Here is a 21053-nt window from a genome sequence, read left to right as displayed (position 1 = left end):
GACCTAGCACCAATCTTTGTGGCACTCCACTGGTCACCAGTCTCCACTCTGAAAAGCAATGCTCCACCACCCTTTGTCTTCGTCTTGGAGCCAGTTCTGTATCGAAATGGCTAGTTCTCCTTGTATTCTATGAGATCTTACCTTGTTAACCAGTCTCCCAAGAGGAACCTTGCAGACACCTTACTGAAGTCCATACAGATCACGTCTACTGCTCTACTCTCATCAATTCTCTGTTGCTACAACAAAGGACTCAAATCAAATTCGTGAATGTGATTTCCTACGCGCAAAGCCATGCAGACTATCCCTAATCAGACCATACCTTTCCGAATACATGTAAATCCTGTCCCTCGGGATTCCCTCCAGCAACTTGCCCACCACCAATGTCAGACCCGGTCTATAGTTCCCTGGATTTTCCTTACCACTTTTTGTAAATGGTGGCACCACATTAGCCAACCTCCAGTCTTCCAGCACCTCATGTGTGACTAACAGTGATATAAATACCTCAGCAAGGGACCCAGCAATCACTGGAAAATTAAGTTTCCCTTTAAATAGTTCTTGGCGCTTTGAACTTTCACAGGTTACTGCATAGGATAGACCTTTTCTGTGTTCCTTGTTTTAAATTAAGTAGGAGAGTTTACTTAGTATCATAATACTCTGCTGTCTATACCTTACACATGCTTCCTTCTTTATCGTAAACAAAACCTCAATTTCTCCAGTCACCCAGCATTCCGTACACCCACTAGACTTTCCTTTCACCTTAACAGGAAGATACTATCTCTGGACACTCTACTTCATTTTTGAAGGCTTCCCATTTTCCAGACATCTCTTTACCTGCAAACATCTGCTACCAATCAGCTTTTGCAAGTTCTTGCCTAATATCATTGGCGGTGGGGGGGAGGGGCGGGGGGAGTCTAAAATACAGTCTAATCAGGTGATCATCCTTTTCTTTCTTTTCAGTTCCACCCAAATACCTTCCCTTGATGTATTACCAAGAATATCCTCCCCAAGTACAACAGTAATGCTATCCCTTATCAAAAATGCCACTCGCCCTCCTCTCTTGCCACCCCCCCCCCCCCCCCCCCCCCCCCCACCTTCCTACAGCATTTGTGTGCTGGAACAATAAGCTGCCAGTCTTGTCCATCCCTGAGGCACATTTCTGAAATTGCTATGATATCCCAGTCCCATGTTCCTAACCATGTCCTGAGTTCATCTACCTTCCCTGTGAGGCCTCTTGCATTTAAGTAAATACGGTTTAATTTAGCAGTCCGAAGTGTTTTCTGCTTTGTTCCTGCCTACCTTGACTGTTTGACTCCTTTTCCCAGATGTATCAGTCTCAGTCATTTCCTTCTACCCTATTTCCCTGGGTCCCACCAACTCTCTTCACCACTCCACCCCCACTCCCCCAAAACAATGCCACCTTACTAGTTTAAATTGTCCCGAGCAGCAGAAGCAAATCTCCCTGCTAGTATATTAGTCCTCTTCCAATTAGTCCAACCTTCTTGTACAGGTTGCACCCAACCTGGGAGAGATTCCAATGATCCAAAAATGTCAACCCTTCTCCCCTGCACCAGCTTCTCAGCCACACATTCATCTGCTTTATCCTCATATTGCTACCCTCACTAGCTCATAGCTCTGGAGTAATTGAGATATTGCTACCTTTTGAGGACCTCCTTTTTAAATTCCTGCCTAAGTTTCTATATTCTCCCTTCAAAATCGCATCCTTTTCTCTTCCTATATTGTTGGTTCCAATGTATACAATGACCACCTGCTGGTCCCTCTCCCCTTTGAGAACACTCTGCACCATCTCTGTGGGATCCTTGATCCTGGCACCAGGGAAGCAATACACCATTCTGATTTTTCGCTGCTGGCCGTAGTAATATCTGTCTGTACCTTTGATTATGATAGGGGACTCTCTAATCAATCGCTTGGAACCCGATGTAACCCTCATTAATTAGAGGGGTACATTGCGTTGATACCAGAAACTTGGCTGTTCATGCTATGTTCCCTAAGAATCCATCCCTCCCACCACATTTTCCAAAACATCAGTCTTGTTTGAAATGGGGATAGCCACAGAAGACTCCTGCACAACCTGCCTACCTCTCCTACCTTTCTGGAGTTAACACATCTTCCTAACTGTATCTGTGGCTTTTCTCCTTTTGTATAACTGCCATCCATCACATCCCCTAGCTCTTGTAAATTCCTTATTGCCTCTAACTGCTACTCCAACTGATCCATGCAATCTGATAGAATTCGCAACCAAAGACACTTCCTGCAGACATAATCTTCAGGAACATGAAAACTCTTCATAAAGTCCCATATCCGACAGGAAGAGCATATCACTCTACTAAAGGCCATCTTTGCTCCCTCACAATCTGCAGACCCAGAAAATAGCACTGTAATTCTGCTCTAAAAGACTGCTCCAGGCTCACTTGGTACTGACAGTTTATATTTTTAAAATTTAATCGAGACAGATTTCAATAAAACATCATCAAGAAAGAACCCACTACTGTAGACTTACAGCAAGGCTACACTTAACAACTATACACCTATCTGTTCCTGTGCTGAGTTCTCCCACACAGGTTCCTCTAAGGTCAGCTGTCATTTCGTATTTTGTTGAAGTCTTGCTGCTTAACCATTACTTGTGGTGAAGTTTTAACTGAATTACTAGCAATGTTTCACAGTTGATCCTGAACCTGTTTACGTAAGACATGTTAAACTTTGAAATGCTAACCAGTCATGCTGCTTAGCATGCAGTCATTATAAAGACACTGGGGCGAAGGGTGAATTCTTAATATGTAAGTATTGATCACCCATGTTCGGAAAACATCCAGAATTCCAAGTGGTACATATTGGGTTGTAAAGTTTATTTTAAGTTGCCTTGTATTTTTGTACAAGGTTGAAGAGAGATTTAAGGGAACAGAAATGCTTATGGAAGATGCATTTCCCTTCGTCTTGATCCTAACCATAAAAGTTAAACAATTTGAGATGAATTATAAACATTTAATTCCATTGACACTGCATCAGTTTGCAATATTCTCTTGGTTATATGGAATTTACTAAGTTCATGGTGTGTCAGAAAGACACACAGAACTGCAGAGTTTACAACTTCTGGAGCATAACAAATTTCAATTATTCACCTTTCCAATGCAACAGGCCATTTTAGCCCATGTCAGTAGAAGCTGTTTGCTTGAACAGTGAGTTAAATGATTGCTTTGCTGCTCCACTCCATGACCAGCGTTTTACTCTGCTTCAAATGATTATGCCTTTTTTTCTGGATTTAAAGTTGTCACCAACTTGGCAGATAGTAAAAAGGGAAAACCAACCAGCTAAGTTCTGATACCATCCTTTGTCTCTTGTGGTCAATGGATAAATTGAAACTGATTTGCGCTACAGGGGAAACCTCCATTATCTGAACGAAATGGGCGAGCACTACTTTGTTCAGATAATTGATTATTTGGTAAATCGATTTAAATGCCTTTCCTCTGGGGCTCGGAGTTTTGAAAGTCTGCTCTCAGTTCAGGAGACTGCAGCAGCACACAGGGTACGAGCCCTGTCCCACACTGCCCCGCTCCCAACCCATCCAACACCGCCCCCCCCCCCCCCCCCCCGCCCCCAACCCATTCAACACTGCCCACCCCGCCCTCAACACCGCTTCACTGCCCCCAACCCCGTGCAATGCTGCCCTCAACCCCATCCAGCACCGCACCCCCTGCCCCAACATCGCCCATAACCCCGACCAACACTGCCCCCACCCTCAACCCATCCAGCATCACCCCCCCCCCCAACCCCAACCCTGTTCAACACTGCTCCCCTGTCCAATAGCACCCCACCAAACCCAACTCCGTGCATCACCGCCCCATCTGTTCCTGCCAGCCACCCAACCCTGTACGTACTTGCCCCCTTTCTGGGGCAGCTGGACTGGACACTAACAACAAGACTGCTGCTGCCTTTGTGCGGTAAGTCTCCAAATAGCACGCGCACACAGCGACAGCCACAGCCCCACACAACTTTTTTCCTGTAATTTCTTTCAGGACAATGTTGGAGAGATTCTGTGAGGAAGGGGGGGTTAAGGGTACACCCCTGTGTAGTGAGGTGGCACAATGACTCAGTGGTTAACACTGCTGCCTCACAGCACCAGGGTTCCAGGTTCGATTCCAGCCTCGGGTGACTGTGTGGAGTTTGCACATTCTCCATGCATCTGCGTGGATTTCCTCCGGGTGCTCCAGTTTCCTCCCACAATCACAAAAGATGTGCAGGTCAGGTGAATTGGCCATGCTAAATTGCCCATAGTGTTAGGTGCATTAGTCAGAGGGAAATGGGTCTGGGTGGGTTACTGTTCGGAGGGTTGGTGTGGACTTGATGGGCCAAAAGGGCCTGTTTCCACACTGTAGGTAATCTAATCTAATCTTAAAGAACTCCTGGGAAAGTATGGAGAGAGGGGGAGGGTGGGCAGTCAGTCATTTGGAGATAGTGCCTGTTTAATCACTGTAAACAAAAGACATGATCACTGTTGGCAACACGTGTTTGATGTAATGTTTCCATTGGGACCTTGAGATCTCATTCGGATAATCCGATTTTCGGATAATTCATACTCGGATAATTGAGGTGGATCTGTAATGTCAGAAAAGGAATGCAACCTGAAGAGCTGTACCAGACTCGAAGCTTTAACTCTGCTTCTGTCTCCACAGATTTGCCAGACTTGCTGAGTTTCTCCAACATCTTTGTTTCAAATATCGAACATCCACAGTTTTAGATTACTGCCATCTGCACTTTTTTTTACTTTTTAAGGAGTGAAATCTTTCATTAATCGAAAGGAAGCCTTATATATAGAAATAATCTTTCGTACTTCACAATCTTCCAAAGCACTTCACAGTCAATGAAGGATTTTTATAGCATAAAATTTGTTTTAACATTGAAAATATTCAAAGGTACCATGTTAAAATTTCTGTGAGTATGTTTGCTCTGAGTGATATTTTAGTGCTAATCTGTTTGTGTTCTGTCTCCTGTAGCCTGGCTAATTTCACTCCGCCCCCTGCTTTACAAAAAATGAAATAATTTGCATGAAATCTTATGTATGTGTATAAGACGATAATGGTTTTCATTTGTGACCAAAATAGTCTCAATATCTTTTTATGAAATAACCTGAGGGAATACGCTGATTTAAAAAAAACTGTCAGTAATGCTGTTGCTGCTGGTTTCTAATGAGGTGAGGCTGAACAACATTTCATCCAACCAGCAGGCCCTGATGGTGTGACAAATAGACGTGTCAGTGCTGGAGCTTTGTATCTTTTGACAGGGCAAAACAGGCTGCAGTTTCTTATCAATTACCCCTAGTCCCTCAGGCAAACATCTGACCTTGTCATAAGTAATGGCTTTTGACTGAAATTTGGACAAAAATAAAACAAACAGTTTGCATAAACCTTGCCATCAGCAAGGTGGCAGTATGGAGGTCCAGTTTCTGAAAGACTGGTTTATTCTGCAAAAAATTTCAAAATTTGCAAGTAACGATACTCACCAAGACTCTTCCAGCAGCAGACATTTCACAATAGACTAGAAAAATATCTAATAAGTTATAGAGAGAGAATCTATTAGTCAGCAATGGAAAGCCAGCAACACAAAAAGAGGCTTTCACTCTTCAGTTTCAACTGAATGTTTCATGTAATATAATTACATTGTACCTGACAATTGTTTGGTACCTAAGATCTTTAAAAAAACCGCAATTCGATGACTGATCAGTTGATCTATTTTGAGTGGTGTTAATTTGTAGAAATATAGTAACTTGCAGTACCAGCCATTTAACTTTTCGTGCATATTTCCATTGGATAGTAGAAGAGTTGTTAACCAGATGTACGGAATTAGGGATTGGAAAAAGAACCAGAGGTGACCTTTTTATTCTTTCACAGGATATGGGTGTCGCTGGCTAGGCCAGCATTTGCTGTTCATCCTGAAATAGAATTCCTAATTATAGCATATCATTAATGAGCAGATTAAGTCTGCCTTAAACCAATTTAGTTCCTTAGACTTGTATTTTGTTGCATATACTAAAAGTCAAATTAGTATTTGAGGATTAGTGAAGGGAGACAAGGAAGAATGAGTCAGACCCCAATCCTGGCTGAAATATGAGAATGTCAAGACCTCATGTTGTAACTTAGCTCATTCACTCTTAAGATGACAGGGCAAGTTGATAAGGCTGTGCAACATCATTCAGGAATTTAAACATTCAAAATCGACAAAATGCTAAAGCACTGACATACAAAACTCTAATCTTTGATTAGTCCTCAGTTGGATGATTCTCGATTTCTCCAACCTCAGGTAGGCCTGACCCACAGTGGTCTCTATTACAGGTAGGTAAAAGGAGGCATGTCAGTATCAATATTGGAAATGGAAGTCTGTGGCATTGGTATTGCTCTGATCCACACCTAGCCAGCTAGTCCAAGGCTCCATTGTTTGTTCAATCACTTGGTTGACCAGGAGTCTCTCCCACTCCTGCCACTGGCCCTGTGAGCCCTCGGGTTTGTTGACAGGTTTGAGATTCTTGCTTCCTGTGTGAAGGGCTGTAGGGAGGATGAGCAAACTGACCAAAGCACTATGGTACAAGGAGCCATTCAAGGGAAGTTGAAAAGATAAATGTAGTTGTCATCAAGGAGATTATAGCCTGGGGAATAGACATTGTTCCTCTGGTCAGAATAGAGCGTCCCAAAGGTTGAGTTGCCCGCTAGGTGCCCAAGTTCCGGATATATAATCTGGAGGAACTTGGAGTGGGAGGTGAAACATCCTAGTTGTTGTGGTCGACATGAGTACCAGCAATGCTGATAGAAAGAATATCTACTGAGGGAATATGAGTACCTAGGGGCTAAATTAAAAAGCAGAACCAAAAAGATGACTAATTCTTGATTACTACCTCAGCTGCCAACTAATTGGCAAAAGGTCAACAAGATTAAAGAGGTAAACACATGGCTCAAAGATTGAGATGGGAGAAATGGGTTTGAATTCATGGGACATTGGCAGGTGTGACTGCCAGAAGATCAGGGCTGGGAGCTAAATATCCAAAGGTGCGTTTCCTGTTTAAAGGACAGGCAGGAGCTTGGAAGAACACAGTAAGCCAGGCAGCATCAGGAGGTGCAGAAGTTGACATTTCGAGTATAATCCTCCTTCAGGACTGGGGTTGGATGTGGGGTGAGCTGTAGATAAAGGGGATGGCGGAGGCTGGATGGTGAAGTGGGGATAGGTGAAGACAGGTAGAGTATGCAACCTGGTTGGTCAATGGGAGGAATGAATCTGGTTGGTGGCAGGGAGCAGTTCGAGGGAGGGGAAGGGGTTGGGAAGGGAGACGGGGATTGGGAGGGAGATTATTTGAAATTTGAGGACTCAATGTTGAATCCTCCAGGCTGTAGGGGGCCCAGACGGAAGATAAGATGTTGCTCCTCCAATAGGAGTTGTGGTTTGTTTTGGCAATGGAGGAGGCCAAAGATGGTCATGTCGGAAAGGAAGTGGTTGGGGGAGGTCCAGTTGGCCCCTGCAGACTCGACTGCAATGCTTGGTGAGTCGTTCCTTAAGTTTACATTTGATCTTTCTGATGTAGAGAAGACCACATCAGAAGTACATGAGGCAGTAAACTAGGTTGGAAAAGAGGAAGGTGAGCCTCTGTCTCACCTGGAAGGACGGTTTAGGGCCCTGGATGGAGGTGAGGGGCGAGATATTATACGTTTTGCGTCTTTTCTAGTTGCAGGGGAAGGTGGCGGGGGGTGGTGTGAACCAAGAATTGTCGGAGGAAATGGTCCCTGCAGAAGGCAGAGAGGAACGGGGAGGGGAAAATGTTCTTGGTTGTGGGGTCTATTTGGAGTTGGCCCAAGTGTTTGAGGTTGATACGTTGGATGTGGAGACTGGTGAAGTGGTAGGTGAGGGCAAGGGGAACTCTTTGTATTGGTGGGGTATTTAGAGCGGTGGAATGGGGAATGGAGGTGGTGCAGCTGAGGGGTGTCTGGATGATCGAAGGAGGAAAAGCACATTATTCAAAATAGGTGGATGTCTGGGTTGCTTGCAGTTGGAATGTTTCCTTATCTGAGCAGATGCAGCAGAGGAGGAAGAATTGGGAGAATGAGATGGAGTTCTTGCACCATACTGGGTGGGATGTGGTGTAGTCTAGGTAGTTTGGGAGTCTGTAGGCTTGTAGTGGACATTTGTCTGGAGACTGTCGCTCGAGATGGAAATAGTGGGTCAGGAAAGGGGAGGGAGGCATCAGAGATGGACCAACTGAATTTGAGGGCGGGGTGGAAGTTGTGGGCAAAGTCGATGAACTAAACTGCTTCAGTTCAGCCTGGGTGCAGGAGACTGCACCCATGTGATCGTCGATGTAACAACGGAAGAGTTGGGGGACAGTGCCTGTATAGATACTGAAGAGGAACTGTTCGAAAAAGCTAACAGAGGCAGGCATAGCTAGGGCCCATGGCAGATGCGGGAAAGAAGTGGAGTTGCCACTTTAGTAAGAAATTAAATGAACTTGATAGCAAGAAGTGGTAGAGCCAAAAGGCATAGAATCTTTGTGGGCAGAGTTGAGGAACCGCGAAGGTTTCAAAAAAAAAGACTCTGATGGGAGCTATGTACAGGCTTCCTAGCAGCAATCAAAATGTGGGGAGGAAAATAAATTGGAGATAGAAAAGGCATGTAAGAAATTCACTGTTACAATAATATTGGTGTACTTCAATATGCAGGTTTGGGATAGCGTAAAAGAAAAAGTGTGCAATTTGTTGACGATTAGTGGGAAGCAATATGCTTGGGAAGCCTTTAAAAATCAGCAGAGGATTACTGGAAAAGCAGTAAGGAGTGAGAAGATAAAATATGAAGGTAAGCCAGGTGTAATATAAAAGTTAATTGCAAGTGCTTTTTCGGTTATAGAGTCATGGAAACAGACCTTTGGTAAGAGAGACAGGCAAGAATGGACGTTGGGCTACTGGAAAATGAGACAGTAATGGGAAACAGAAATGTCAGAGGAACTGAAAGGTACTGTGTATCAGCCTTCATGATGGAAAGTAGTACACCAGATTTGGAGGCAGAGCTCAGTGTAGAAGGAGAACAACTTTTTAATTCTGTTTCTCTTACAAAAATCTCAGGTACAAAGTAGTACGTAGCTACCTTTTTACCTAAGGTGACGCTGTGTGTGGTGATGTTATACGCTTTTCATTGTACTCCTGTACATCTGTAATTGAGGGGAAGTAATGGCCTATAGTGGTGTTATCGCTAGACTGTTAATCCAGAGATCCAGGTAATGTTCTGGGGATCCAGGTTTGAATCCTGTCACAGCAGATGATGGAATTTGAATTCAATAAATATCTGGAACTGAAAGCAGGTGATTGGGAAACATATCCCGCGTGTTTGAATGGCAGAGCAGGTTTGATGGGTCAAAATGGCCTAATTCTATTCCTATATGCTAATTTAAGATATGATCTGACTACATTGGACTGAGAGCAGCTACATGTAGAAAAATGTACATGAGAGCAATGGGAGCCTTTCAAAAAACGGTAGTAAAATATTTGCAGGGCCAAAAGCTCCAGAGAACCCCAGACGAGGAATGTATTGAATTAGATAAGGGAGGAAAGGAAGCTTATGGTAGTCACCTATGGGTCAAACCATCAGAAGCATACAGAAGGTCAAGGGGGTGACCTTTTTTTAAAAAAAAAATTGGGAAAGCAAAGGGTGCCATGAAAAAACACTGAGCAAACTGAAGGAAAATTGAAAGATATTTTATAAGTGTATTAGGAGAAAGAGTGGACCCTATTAGGGAGCACAGTACCAAAAAGTGTATGGGGTTTTAAATGAGTATTGTGTACCAGCATTCACCAGGAAGTGCAATATAGGTATAGAAATCTGGGAGGAGGGCGAAGATATGCTTGCACAAATTATAACTGAGAGGGAGGAGATACAAACAGTTTTAGCAGGCGTAAAATTGCAAAGCCTCCAGGCCCAGATGAGATCCCATCTGCTGCAAGCGGCAAGACAGAAGATTGCAGAGACTATTGAAGGAGGTTTTATATGTAGGTTTGCAAAAATTGGTGGTGTTGTAAACCGTGAGGGGGGAAAGGCTCACTACAGGATGTCAGAGGTAATGTGGGATTTGCTAATGCTATTCGGGAGGGTTAAAAAAATTCAGCAGGAGAATGGGAACCTAATTTGCAGTTCGTGTACAGGAGGTTGAAAGTTGTGAGGTCAAAAATATGGTTTCAAGGTCGCAAGAGTGTACCAGTAGGCAGGACGTTGGCTTAAAATGTGTCTACTTCAATGCTAGGAGCATCCAGAATAAGCTGGGTGAACTGGCAGCATGGGTTGGTACTGAACTTCAGTGTTGTAGCCATTTGAGAGACATAGAGCAGGAATAGGAATGGTTGTTGCAGGTTCTGGGATTTAAAAATTTCAGCAAGAGCAGAGAAGATGGTAAAAGAGGGGGTGGTGTGGCATTGTTAGTCAAGGACAATATTATGGTGGCAGAAAGGACTTTTGAGGATTTGTCGACTGAGGTAGTATGTGCTGAGGTTGGAAACAGGAAAGGAAAGGTCACCTTGTTGGGGATTTTCTATAGGCCTTCGAATAGTCCCAGAGACGTGGAGGGAAGGATAGCAAAGATGATTTTGGATAGGAACAAGAGTAACAGGGTAGAGGTTATGGAGGCTTTAACTTTCCAAATATTGACTGGAAATACTATAGTTCGAGAACTTTAGGTGCAGGATAGCAAATGTCCTTTTGTTCAAGGAGAGGAGTAGAGGCAATCCTAGTAATTATTATCAGTGAGCCTTACTTTGATTGTGGGTAAAGTGTTAGAAAAGGTTATAAGTGTTATGAAGATATGGGTGTACTTTATCTTTAAGAAAGTTAAAAGCTAGTACTACTACCTTACAGCACCAGGTGTTCTGAAAAGAAAAGTAACATTTGGTCAAACAACTCGTTTAGGTGGTTGTCTGAATTCTAATTTGTTTTTGAATCCAGGCAATCAGTTTAAATTATACCCTGAAAAATACCAAATTCCAATGAAGTTCAAATTGGTTTATTGACAATCTTAAAAGCCACTGACACTATCTGATGCTTTGGGGATATAACACCAGGGAAAATGGAACAATTGAGAGGAGAACTGCCGAGCAACCAGCTTGACACCAGCAAGACTGCATGAAAAAAAAGCTCTCTTAAAGGTACCTTTATTGATCAATAGCCTGTGAAGCAGAAACACCAAGAAGAAGACTGGAATACAGAAGAATTAAAGCTGCCTGGTTCTGAGACGAGAAGTTATGTTTTGTAAATCTTAATTTGGGCCGGGGGGATATTTTATCGAACTAGTATTGTTGAAGGGGAAGGTAAAAGATTAGGTTAGAGGAAGGAGTTGTAAATAGTTGTTAGTTAATTATTCTCTGTTATATTTTAAGAAATAACATCATTTTTACTTTAAATAGTTCTCGACCTCTCGAATGCATGGGATAAATCTTTTGTGTGTTGCTAGTTTAAATTAAGCAGGAGAGTTTACCCGCTATCGCAACAGACTGGGGGCTTGTCCGGGATTCCGAATTATGTGCACTGGCTTTAAAGTGCTGTATACCTAAGCTATCCATAACCACCTCAAACAGCCTAGAAGTAAAATTTGACACTTGGTCTGACTGAATCTCTCTGGGTAGCCCATACTGTGCGAAGAAAAGTACTAACTCCTCTACCACCTTTGATGCCCCGATACTCCGTAATAGAATTGCCTTCAAAAATCTGGTAGACACATTCATTACGGTTAATGAATACTGGTTCCCACTTTTAGTTTTCGACAGGGGACCTACACCATCAATTATAACCCGCGTGAAAGGTTCTTCAAATGCAGGAATTAGAAACAGAGGTGCTGGTTTTATTACCGCCTGTGGCTTACCTGCCATTTGGCATGTGTAATACATATGGCAACAGTTAACCACACCCTTATGCATACCAGGCCAATAAAAAATGATTTTGTACCTTATCCTGAATCTTTCGTACCCCTGGGTGACTTCCTCCAGGAAGTTCATGTACTACCAATAGCACCACCTGTCTGTATGCCACCGGCAACACAATCTGGTGCACTTTCGCCCATTTCTCCTCTGCACTAACCTGCCGTGGTCTCAGTTTCCATCTTAGGACACTATCTTTCAGATGATAACCCCCGGAATGTTTTCTACCTCCTTCTCGGACTATGTGTCCACGTATATATCTTTTATCATCATGTCTATTTGTTAGAAGTCTCTTAGTCTTTCAGGAGTAATCACCTGACCCCCTCTGTTCAGCGTTTTCCTGCACCATTGTGTCAAACAGGGTATCCCCTAACTGAATCTCAACTCCTTCATCTTTCTGTTTTCTTTTGGTTTGTGCAGTCACTTATGATACCACACAGTCTGGGAAAATACCAGGATATTTCTGTTTTAACTCCTCAGTTTCTTGGTCTTCTTGGGCTTCTCCACGATAAGAGATGCCACTCCCACCTTGGATCCTGCCAAATCATTCCCAAGAACAAACTGAATTCATGGAACTAACACACCGTCAGTCACTCCCACTGTAACTTCCCCAGTCTTGAGTTGGCACTCCAACCTGATCTTACATAAGAGAATGCTAAATTTCTGTCCGTCTATCCCACAAATTACCACACTGAGGTAACAGATCAGAAAGCGTGCATGTTCGCTTATCCCTTACTATCAGCAACTGGTTGGGTCCTGTATCTGTCAAAATTATAACTTCTTGTCCTTCTCCCTCTGTTCTTTCTGAGTAAACTTTACCCACTGGTGAATTCTTTGTAGAGATCAGGTACTAACTGCATACCCAGCCCCTGCCTAGGCTATAATATTGTAGAGGGTTTATAATTTATAATCATCTTGAATGGAATAAGTTGATGAGGCATAGTCAATGTGGTTTTGTGAAGGTTAGGTCGTGCCTCTCACACCTTTATTGAGTTCTTTGAGATGACCAAACAGGTGGATGAGGGTAAAGTGGTGGATGTGGTTTAAATGGATTTCAGTTAGGTGTTTGGTAAGGTTCCCCACTATAGGTTATTGCAGAAGGCATGTGATTGTGGGTGACTTAGTGGTTTGAATCAGAGATTGGTTCGTTGAAAGAAGACAGAGGATGGTGGTTGATGGGAAATGTTCATCCTGGAGTTCAGTTACTAGTGGTGTACTGCAAAGATCTGTTTTGGGTCCTCTGTCATTTTTATAAATGACCTGGATGAGGGCTTGGAAGGATAGATTAGTAAATTTGTGGATGACTTGGTAGGTGGAGTTGTGGATAGTGCTGAAGGATGTTGCAGATTATACGGAGCTGGGCTGAGAGGTGGCAAATGGAGTTTAATGCAGAAAAGTGAGAGGTGATTCACTTTGGAAAGAGTAACAGGAATAAAGTATTGGGCTAATGGTAAGATTTTTGGCAGTGTACAGGAACAGAGAAATCTCGGTGTCCATGTGCATAGATCCCTGAAAGTTGCCACCCAGATTGATAGGGCTGTTAAGAAGGCGTATATGGTGTGTTTAAATTTTAATTGGTAATGGGATAGAGTTTCGGAGCCACAAGGTCATGTTACAGCTGTTTGAAACTTTGGTGTGGCCTCACTTAGAGTATTTCAAACGGCTCTGGTCACCGTATTATAGGTGTGGAAGCTTTGGTGAGGATTCTGACGTGATTTACTAGGATGTTGCCTGATATGGAGGAAAGGTCTTATGAGGGAATGCTGAGGGACTCGAGGCTGTTTTCATTCGTGAAGAAGTTTGAGAGGTGACTTAATTGAGACATAGAAGATGATTGGAGGGTTAGATACGGTGGACATTGAGAACCTCTTTCCTCAGATGGTGATGGGGCATGACGTTAAACTGAGGGGTGATAGATATAGGACAGATGTTAGAGGTAGTGTCTTTACTTGGAGACGAGTAAGGGAGTGGAACGCCTTGCCTGCAACGGTGGTAGAGTTGTCAACTTTAAGGGTATTTAGATGGTCATTGGATAAACAGGTAGATGAAAATAGAATAGTGTAGGATAGTTAGGCTTCTGATTGGTTCCACAATTCGGTGCAACATCAGGGGCTGAAGGAACTGTAATGTTCTATGTTCCATTACTCTATATTTACCCCTAACTGTCACAAATCTTCGCACAAGTCTGCACATCTTTGGACTGTGGGAGGAAACTGGAGCACTTGGAGGAAACCCACCCAAACACTGGGTGAATGTGCAAATTCCACACAGTTGCCCAAGGCTGGAATTGAACCTGGATCCCTGGCGCTGTGAGGCAGCAGTGCTAACCACTGAGCCACCGTACCACAGGATGTCAATATCATTTTATTAAATCTAAATTGCACCCCTCCATGCACAATAATTTTTTTTCAGATTTATGTGCTTGGGCTTTTTCATTCTGTTTGGCGAAATGAGCTTCGTTTATTCCTGAGGTAAAATTTACTGTCATTTCATAATCTGTGATGTTTCAAAGCAGTATTTTGGGGGTGGAGTAAAAATGATTTGATTTTGATTTGACTTAGTACTATCACATGTACCAAGATACAGTGAAAGGTGTTGTCTTGCATGATTTACAGGCAGATTGTATCATAGAAGTGCATCAGGGTAACAAAACCGAGTGCAGGATACAGTGTTACAGCTGCCAAGAAAGTGCAGAGAGAGATGAACATTAACATTAAAGAGGTCCATTAAAAAGTCAGATAATAATTATGCGATTCAGTGGTTGATGTTCCAGGAAATTCAGATAAGGTTAGTTGCAGTGCTTCGATTGTGAAGTAGATTCAGCTGGAATTCATGAGACTACAAACATACGAAACCTAATGTGAAGTATCATGTTCTGAAATGCTGTAGAATCCCTCTGAAAGCACGCTTCCCAGAAATTGCACTTGTGTATATAAAAATTGACAATAGCATTTACAGCCAGAGTATATGTTCATGGGACACTTTGACACAGTGAAATTTACACATAAGGAAGCTTCCAAAAGGGATTCTGCTGCTGTGCACAAGATTCCCGTCATAGAGAATTGCTTTTGGAGACTGGAGAGCCTTCACCTGCTAAGAAACATCATCATCACATTCTCTCAGTTTGTCTAGAGCAAGGTCTTCAGAGTGAAATTGTGATCCACATTCTTATCCTGTGATTCCACCATTTCAATAAGCTGTACAACCTGTTTTAAAATGAATGGTCGCTGACTCACTGAAGGCTCTGCTCAAATTGTCTCTTGTGTAGTCTGTTTTTTGGAACATGCACTGGTTGGCAAGTTTCAGGTTGCTAAGGATATTTGGGGCAGAAGTTTTCATTTAGAGTAAAATACTATCAATCAAGACTTGTTTTTGACCTCGAACTAGTGGAAATGTCACATGGGCAGACCAACTCTGTAATCTCAGTGGTTCAGGAGCTCTGGCTTTTATGAAGACTGGAGAACTGAAGCAAGTTTCAGAACAGCAAGTTAATCGAGGTATTTGGGGGTACCAAAGTTATTTGAGCATATTAGAAATCTATTTTATAGTGTTGAAAGTGAGACTTTCTTGAGAGCAGACCAACACGTGATTAGCTGGACAAATTAGCTTTGTGCGGTGCATTAAAGGTAAACATAGAGTTTTTCTGCTAACTTTCCTCTCGCCTTTCCAAAAGACCTGCTGGACTTTTTATTTCTTCCCCAAGTCATCAGTCTCAGTCGTTTTTCTTTATTTAAATTGTGTGTGTGTGTGTGTGTGTGTGTGTGTGTGTGTGTGTGTGTGTATATAATGTTTTGTAGCAGGGCTCAGATTGCAGTCTGGGCTAATTTTGGCTTTACTGCCACTCTATTTTCAAATCGTGTACCACAACTCCCTCCCCCAGTCTGTTTGTAATAGTGAAACTTCTTGAGCTGGAGAGCTGTGAAACTTGGGTTAGAGAAGGTATTTGTGGTGGCTACTGCTGACTATAACAGAATGTAGAACAACATAGCATCGGAACAGGCCCTTTGGCCCACCATTCCTGTGCCAACCATAGCCATTCTAAACTGATCCCATCTGTCTGCACTTGGTCCCTCTATTGCCTGCCTGTTTGTCGAAGTTCCTCTTAAACTTTGCTACCATGTCTGCTTCTACCATCTCCTTGGCAGTGTGTTCCAGGCATCTATCATCCTCTATACAAAAAAAAATATTGTTTTGCATATCCCCATTAAACATTCCCCCTCTCACCTTTTAAACCTATGCCCCCTAGTATTTGGCATTTCCACTCTTTCCATGCCCCTTATAATTTTATATGCTTTCCATCAGGTTGCCCCTCAGCCTGACTGTATCGCGAAAACAATCCAATCTCTCTATATAGTTAATACACTCTAATCTAGCCAACATCCCAGTAAACTTATTTTGCAACCTCAGTACAGTCTCAAAATCTTGCCTATTGTGACAATCAGAATTGCACACAATTCTCTAAATGTGACCTAACTAAAATTTTATACAACTACAACATGACTTGCCAATTTTCACACTCCATGAATGACTGATGAAGGTAAGCATGCTGTACACCTTATTTACCTCCTCCTGCATTTGCATTGCCATTTCGTGGAGTTATTGCCTTGCACCCAAAATCTTTCTCTGTATCAGTGCTACTAAGGTCCTTGCCATTACCATATACTTTCATCTGACATTCAACCTCCCAAAATGCACAATCTCTTTCTTGGCCTGGATGAAGCGCTATTTGCCATTGATCCAAAGTTTTGCCTGGTTTGATGTACAATTGAAATCCAAAGCCAACTTGCTAATTTTTTGTTGTCTTTGTGCAGTCTCCTACTAAAGCTGTGTACAATGCCAGACACTGGAATCAGCCTGAGCCAGAGGAGCTTCCTCCAACATTGTCGCTATCTCACAATGCGGTGGGGAGTGCCACAAGCAAACAGCCATTGCCACAGTCCCAGGCAACACCGGTGAGTAACTTTGTGCCAGTGTCTATCAATGGAGGGTCCAAGCAAGTACAAGTAAGTATATTAATCCAGTAGCTGATATCAAAGCCAAACTTGATCATTACTATCTCAGTGTTGTTCGGTACAGGTACTACAATTAATCGGTGTTGTTAATATCATCCTATAAATAATCAAATTAATTTTTAATTACATCGCTGAGAGTGAGGTGCTGGAAAAGCACAATAGATCAGGCAGCATCCGAGGTGCAGGAGAATTGACACTTCGGCCATAAGCCCTTCATCTGGAATGAGGCTTTTAATTTCACTGCCTTGGCTAAAGTGTTTTCTTCATGGTTCCTGTAACTATTAAAAAGCTGTTTCCCAGTGCTTGCAACTTTCTCAATCTCTGAATCTTCAATGCCTATCCCTTCTGAGGGCTAATCTTTCTCCATACATCAAGGATCCTGAGCAAAACTGGAATCAGTTGGTATCAAAGGCAAGCTCTCTGCTGGTTTGAGTCATACCTGGCACATAAGTAGTGGTTGTTGGAGGTCAGTCATCTCAGCTCCAGGACATCTTTGCAGGCATTCCTCAAGGTAGCATCCTAGATCAAGCCATGCTGTTTGATCAATGACCTTCCCTCCACCATAAGGTCAGAAGTGGGTGTGTTTACTGATTACAGACTCTTCAGATAACTGAAGCAGTCCATGTTAAAATGCAACAAGATATGGACAATATCCAGACTTGGGCTCACAAGTTGCCAAAAGCATTTGTGTCACAAAAGGCCTTTCCCCCAGGGTAGGGGAGTCCAAAACTAGAAGGCGTGGGTTTAAGATGAGAAGAGAAAAGATTTTAAGGTCTTGAGGGGCAAGAGACTTTAGAGAGGTTGGTGCGCATATGGAATGGAGATCTAGATTAGGGTGGTGCTGGAAAAGCGCAGCTGGTCAGGCAGCAACCGGAGGAGCAGAAAATCAATGTTTTGGGCAAAAGCCCTTCATCAGGAATAGAGAAAAGCCCTCTATTGCCCGAAACATTGATTTTCCTGCTCCTCGGATGCTGCCTGACCTGCTGTGCTTTTCCAGCACCACTCTAATCTAGACTCTGGTTTCCAGCATCTGTAGTCCTTGTTTTTACCTAGCATATATGGAATGAGCTGCCAGAGGAAATGGTAGAAGTGAGTATAGTCACAACATGTAAAAGGCATTTGGACAGGTACATGGATAGGAAAGGTGTATAGGGATATGTCCAAATGTAGGCAAATGGGACTAGATAAGTTTAGGAATCCTAGCCAGCATGGTTAAGTTGAGGCAGAGGGTTTGTTTTCCATGCTGTGTGACTCAAATACCAAATAAAAACCATCTCCAGTAAGAGGTAATCTAACCACCACCTCTTGATATTCACTGGTGTTACCATCACTGAATCCCCCACTATCAACATCATTAGGATTACCATTGACCAGAAACTCAGCTAGGTGTACCAATTAAACACTAGCTACAAGAGCAAGTCAGAGATAAGTAACTCATCACCTGACTCCCCAAAGCCTGCCCACCATCTACGAGGCACAAGTCAGGAGTACGGTCAATACTCCCCACTTGCCTGGGTGAGTGTAGCTCCAACAACACTGAAGCAGCTTGACACCATCCAGGACAAAGCAGCCTGCTTGATTGGCACCGCATCCACTCCTTCCACACTGATGCTCAGTACTAGCAGAGTGTACTATTTACAAGATGCACTGCAGCAATTCACTAAAGATCCTTAGACAGCACCTTCCGAATCTTTGGCCACTTCTATCGTGAAGGTCAAGCACAGCAGGTACAGCAGAACACCACTCCCTGCAAGTTGCACCCTGTCCAAACCACACTCCATCCTGACTTGGAAATATATCACTGTTCCTTTTATTTTCGTTGGACCAAAATCCTGGAATTCCCTCCATAAGGGCATTGTGGGTCAACCTACAGCATGAGGAATGCAACAATTCACTCCCGCCTTCTCAAGGGCAACCAGAGACGAGTAATAAATGCTAGCCAGCCAGCTGTGCCCATGTCCCATGAATAAATTCAAAAAACCTATTTCTTTTGGCTCATTCTCTCCCATTCTTATCTCAGAAAATTCTCCCTCATTTTTACTCTCATTATCAGTATCATTCCCACTTTTTCCACCTATATCAAATTTACCTACCCTCTCTTCTTTTTTCCACCTTCTCTATTGTTTATCCCTCTTTGCCTTAACCCATCTATTCAATCTAATCTTGGCTGTATCCAGGAAGGGAATTCTACAATAAAAACAAACTGCTGGAGAAACTCAATAGGGTCTGACAGCATTTGTGGAGAGAGAAGCAGAGTTAACATTTTGAGTACGATATGATTCTAGAGCCGAGTTGCTGCTGACTTGCAAGGCTTTTCACCTTGCTGTTTTTATTTCAGATCTTCTGCATCTGTTTTAATATGAGGGAATTCTATAGCTATGTAAATGGATTTCTCATGTCCTCAACTAAGGTCTCTTGTACTCTTGTCCCTCAGTGGCTGGAATATGCAGCTTCTAACTATCCAATTTTTCTAAAGCATTCTATGAATGGATATTTTACTTGACAAAGTCCTAATAAATGTGTTGTATTCTCTTTTTCTTTCATTTGGTCTTATTTGATTATCCTTATTGCACTCAGATTGCATATTCTCTAGTCTGTGCGTTGAGGTTTGTTGTTTACACTGGTCCCTTTTGAAATCTGTGCTGGCTACTTCATCCTTTAAAATTTGAAGTGAAAATTGATGTTACTTTTCACAATGTCGCCTGCTTCAGTCAACACTTGGTGCTTGACGTTCTCTTTCAGCTGTCTTGTTATATAGTTTTTCAGACACAAACCAATTTTAGACAATCCATGTGTCCCCAATTACACAGTATCTGATTAACACCTGCTAGTGACCTACTTACAGCTATCTGATAATTGGCTACCATCTGACTTGCATTTATATAACTTAAAATCTAAGCTTAAATTTCAGATTCATTGTCTACTTAATTGTCCCTAGGCAGTCATTTTGGCTGTTTTTGCTGAAAACCTGTTCGTTGTGTGTTCGAGAAGGTTTCTCGACGACTCCTGTTTCCCTTGAGGCAGATTATTTATGAAACCTGTGACCTCGACTCCTACATTCAGTTTAATGCCAGTACTCTTCGTTTGTCATCTACATCTCTCCGTGATACTCTTCAGCAGTGAGCTGTTACTCTACACAAATGAACATCGTTCTCTTGGTTTGGTAGAAATTATAAACCAGTGATTGTTTATCCAAATGACTGAATAGACACTCTGATTTCCACCCCACTATTTCTCCTCCCATGATCATTGATTATTGTTGTGATTGCTGTTGTTTAGATACTGCACAACTGTTCATCATCTCTCCAAAATTGGCTTAATTTGGCCAATATTTTTCTTGCTGCTTGATAATGTACTAAACTTCGGAGCATGTTGCTTAAAGCAATGAACATGTGACAGTGTGTCTGTAAAAATTTTCAAGATTGGAAAGAGGGGAAAAAGGCTCTTGGTTAATCAGAACTTTGAGGAAAAATTAAATGCAGGCATTATTTATATGGCTGACAAAAACCATTTTGTCAAAATGCTTTGTTTTGCACTCATCAAAGCATTATATAGCAGGCAGTACACAGCAGTGAGGAACCTCTGGTCAAATTCTCAACTGGGACATGCCACCCTGGTTTAAAATTTAAAGAGAGTCTGACTGTTAACTGTCAATCAACATCAATAGGTGCATTCTCTATGGCAGTGCCTCTTCCAGTCAGAATCAACTCGCCAACGAATCAGCACTCTCTTCTCATGCAGTGTAAATGATTTTTTTTCCCCCTTGAATTATTATTATCTTCAAAATGTATTGCTGAGTGCATGATGATAAAGCTTTGATAAAATGTCTGCCTTCAGTAATGCCCAAGTTCTGCTCCACCCAAAGACTTACCTATGAGGAGAGATTGGACAAATTCAGTCTGTTTTGTTTGAATGTCAAAGGATGAGGGGCAACCTGATAGAAGTTTACAAACTTGTTTGCAATGTGGATGGAATGAATTTTTGGAGCCTTTTATCCCCAGGATGGAAATGTCAATTGCTAAGAGATATAGATTTAAGGTAAAAGGGGATAAGTTTAAAGAAGGGGGAAATCATTTACACAGGGTAGTAAGTGCCT

General features: G+C 42.5%; 1 protein-coding gene across 1 annotated transcript in view; it reads left to right on the top strand.

Moving 5' to 3' along the window:
* The window catches only part of LOC132835108 (wings apart-like protein homolog), a 208926-nt gene that overhangs the window by 110241 nt on the left and 77632 nt on the right, over window positions 1-21053 (top strand). Inside the window, exon 5 of the mRNA XM_060854428.1 lies at window positions 16757-16897. Coding sequence (XP_060710411.1) covers window positions 16757-16897 — 141 coding nt within the window. The remainder of the gene's footprint in view (window positions 1-16756; window positions 16898-21053) is intronic.

The sequence above is a fragment of the Hemiscyllium ocellatum genome, chromosome 43, assembly GCF_020745735.1.
Source record: "Hemiscyllium ocellatum isolate sHemOce1 chromosome 43, sHemOce1.pat.X.cur, whole genome shotgun sequence".
NCBI classification, from domain to species: Eukaryota; Metazoa; Chordata; class Chondrichthyes; order Orectolobiformes; family Hemiscylliidae; genus Hemiscyllium; species Hemiscyllium ocellatum.
This window is presented reverse-complemented; position numbering and strand designations above follow the sequence as displayed.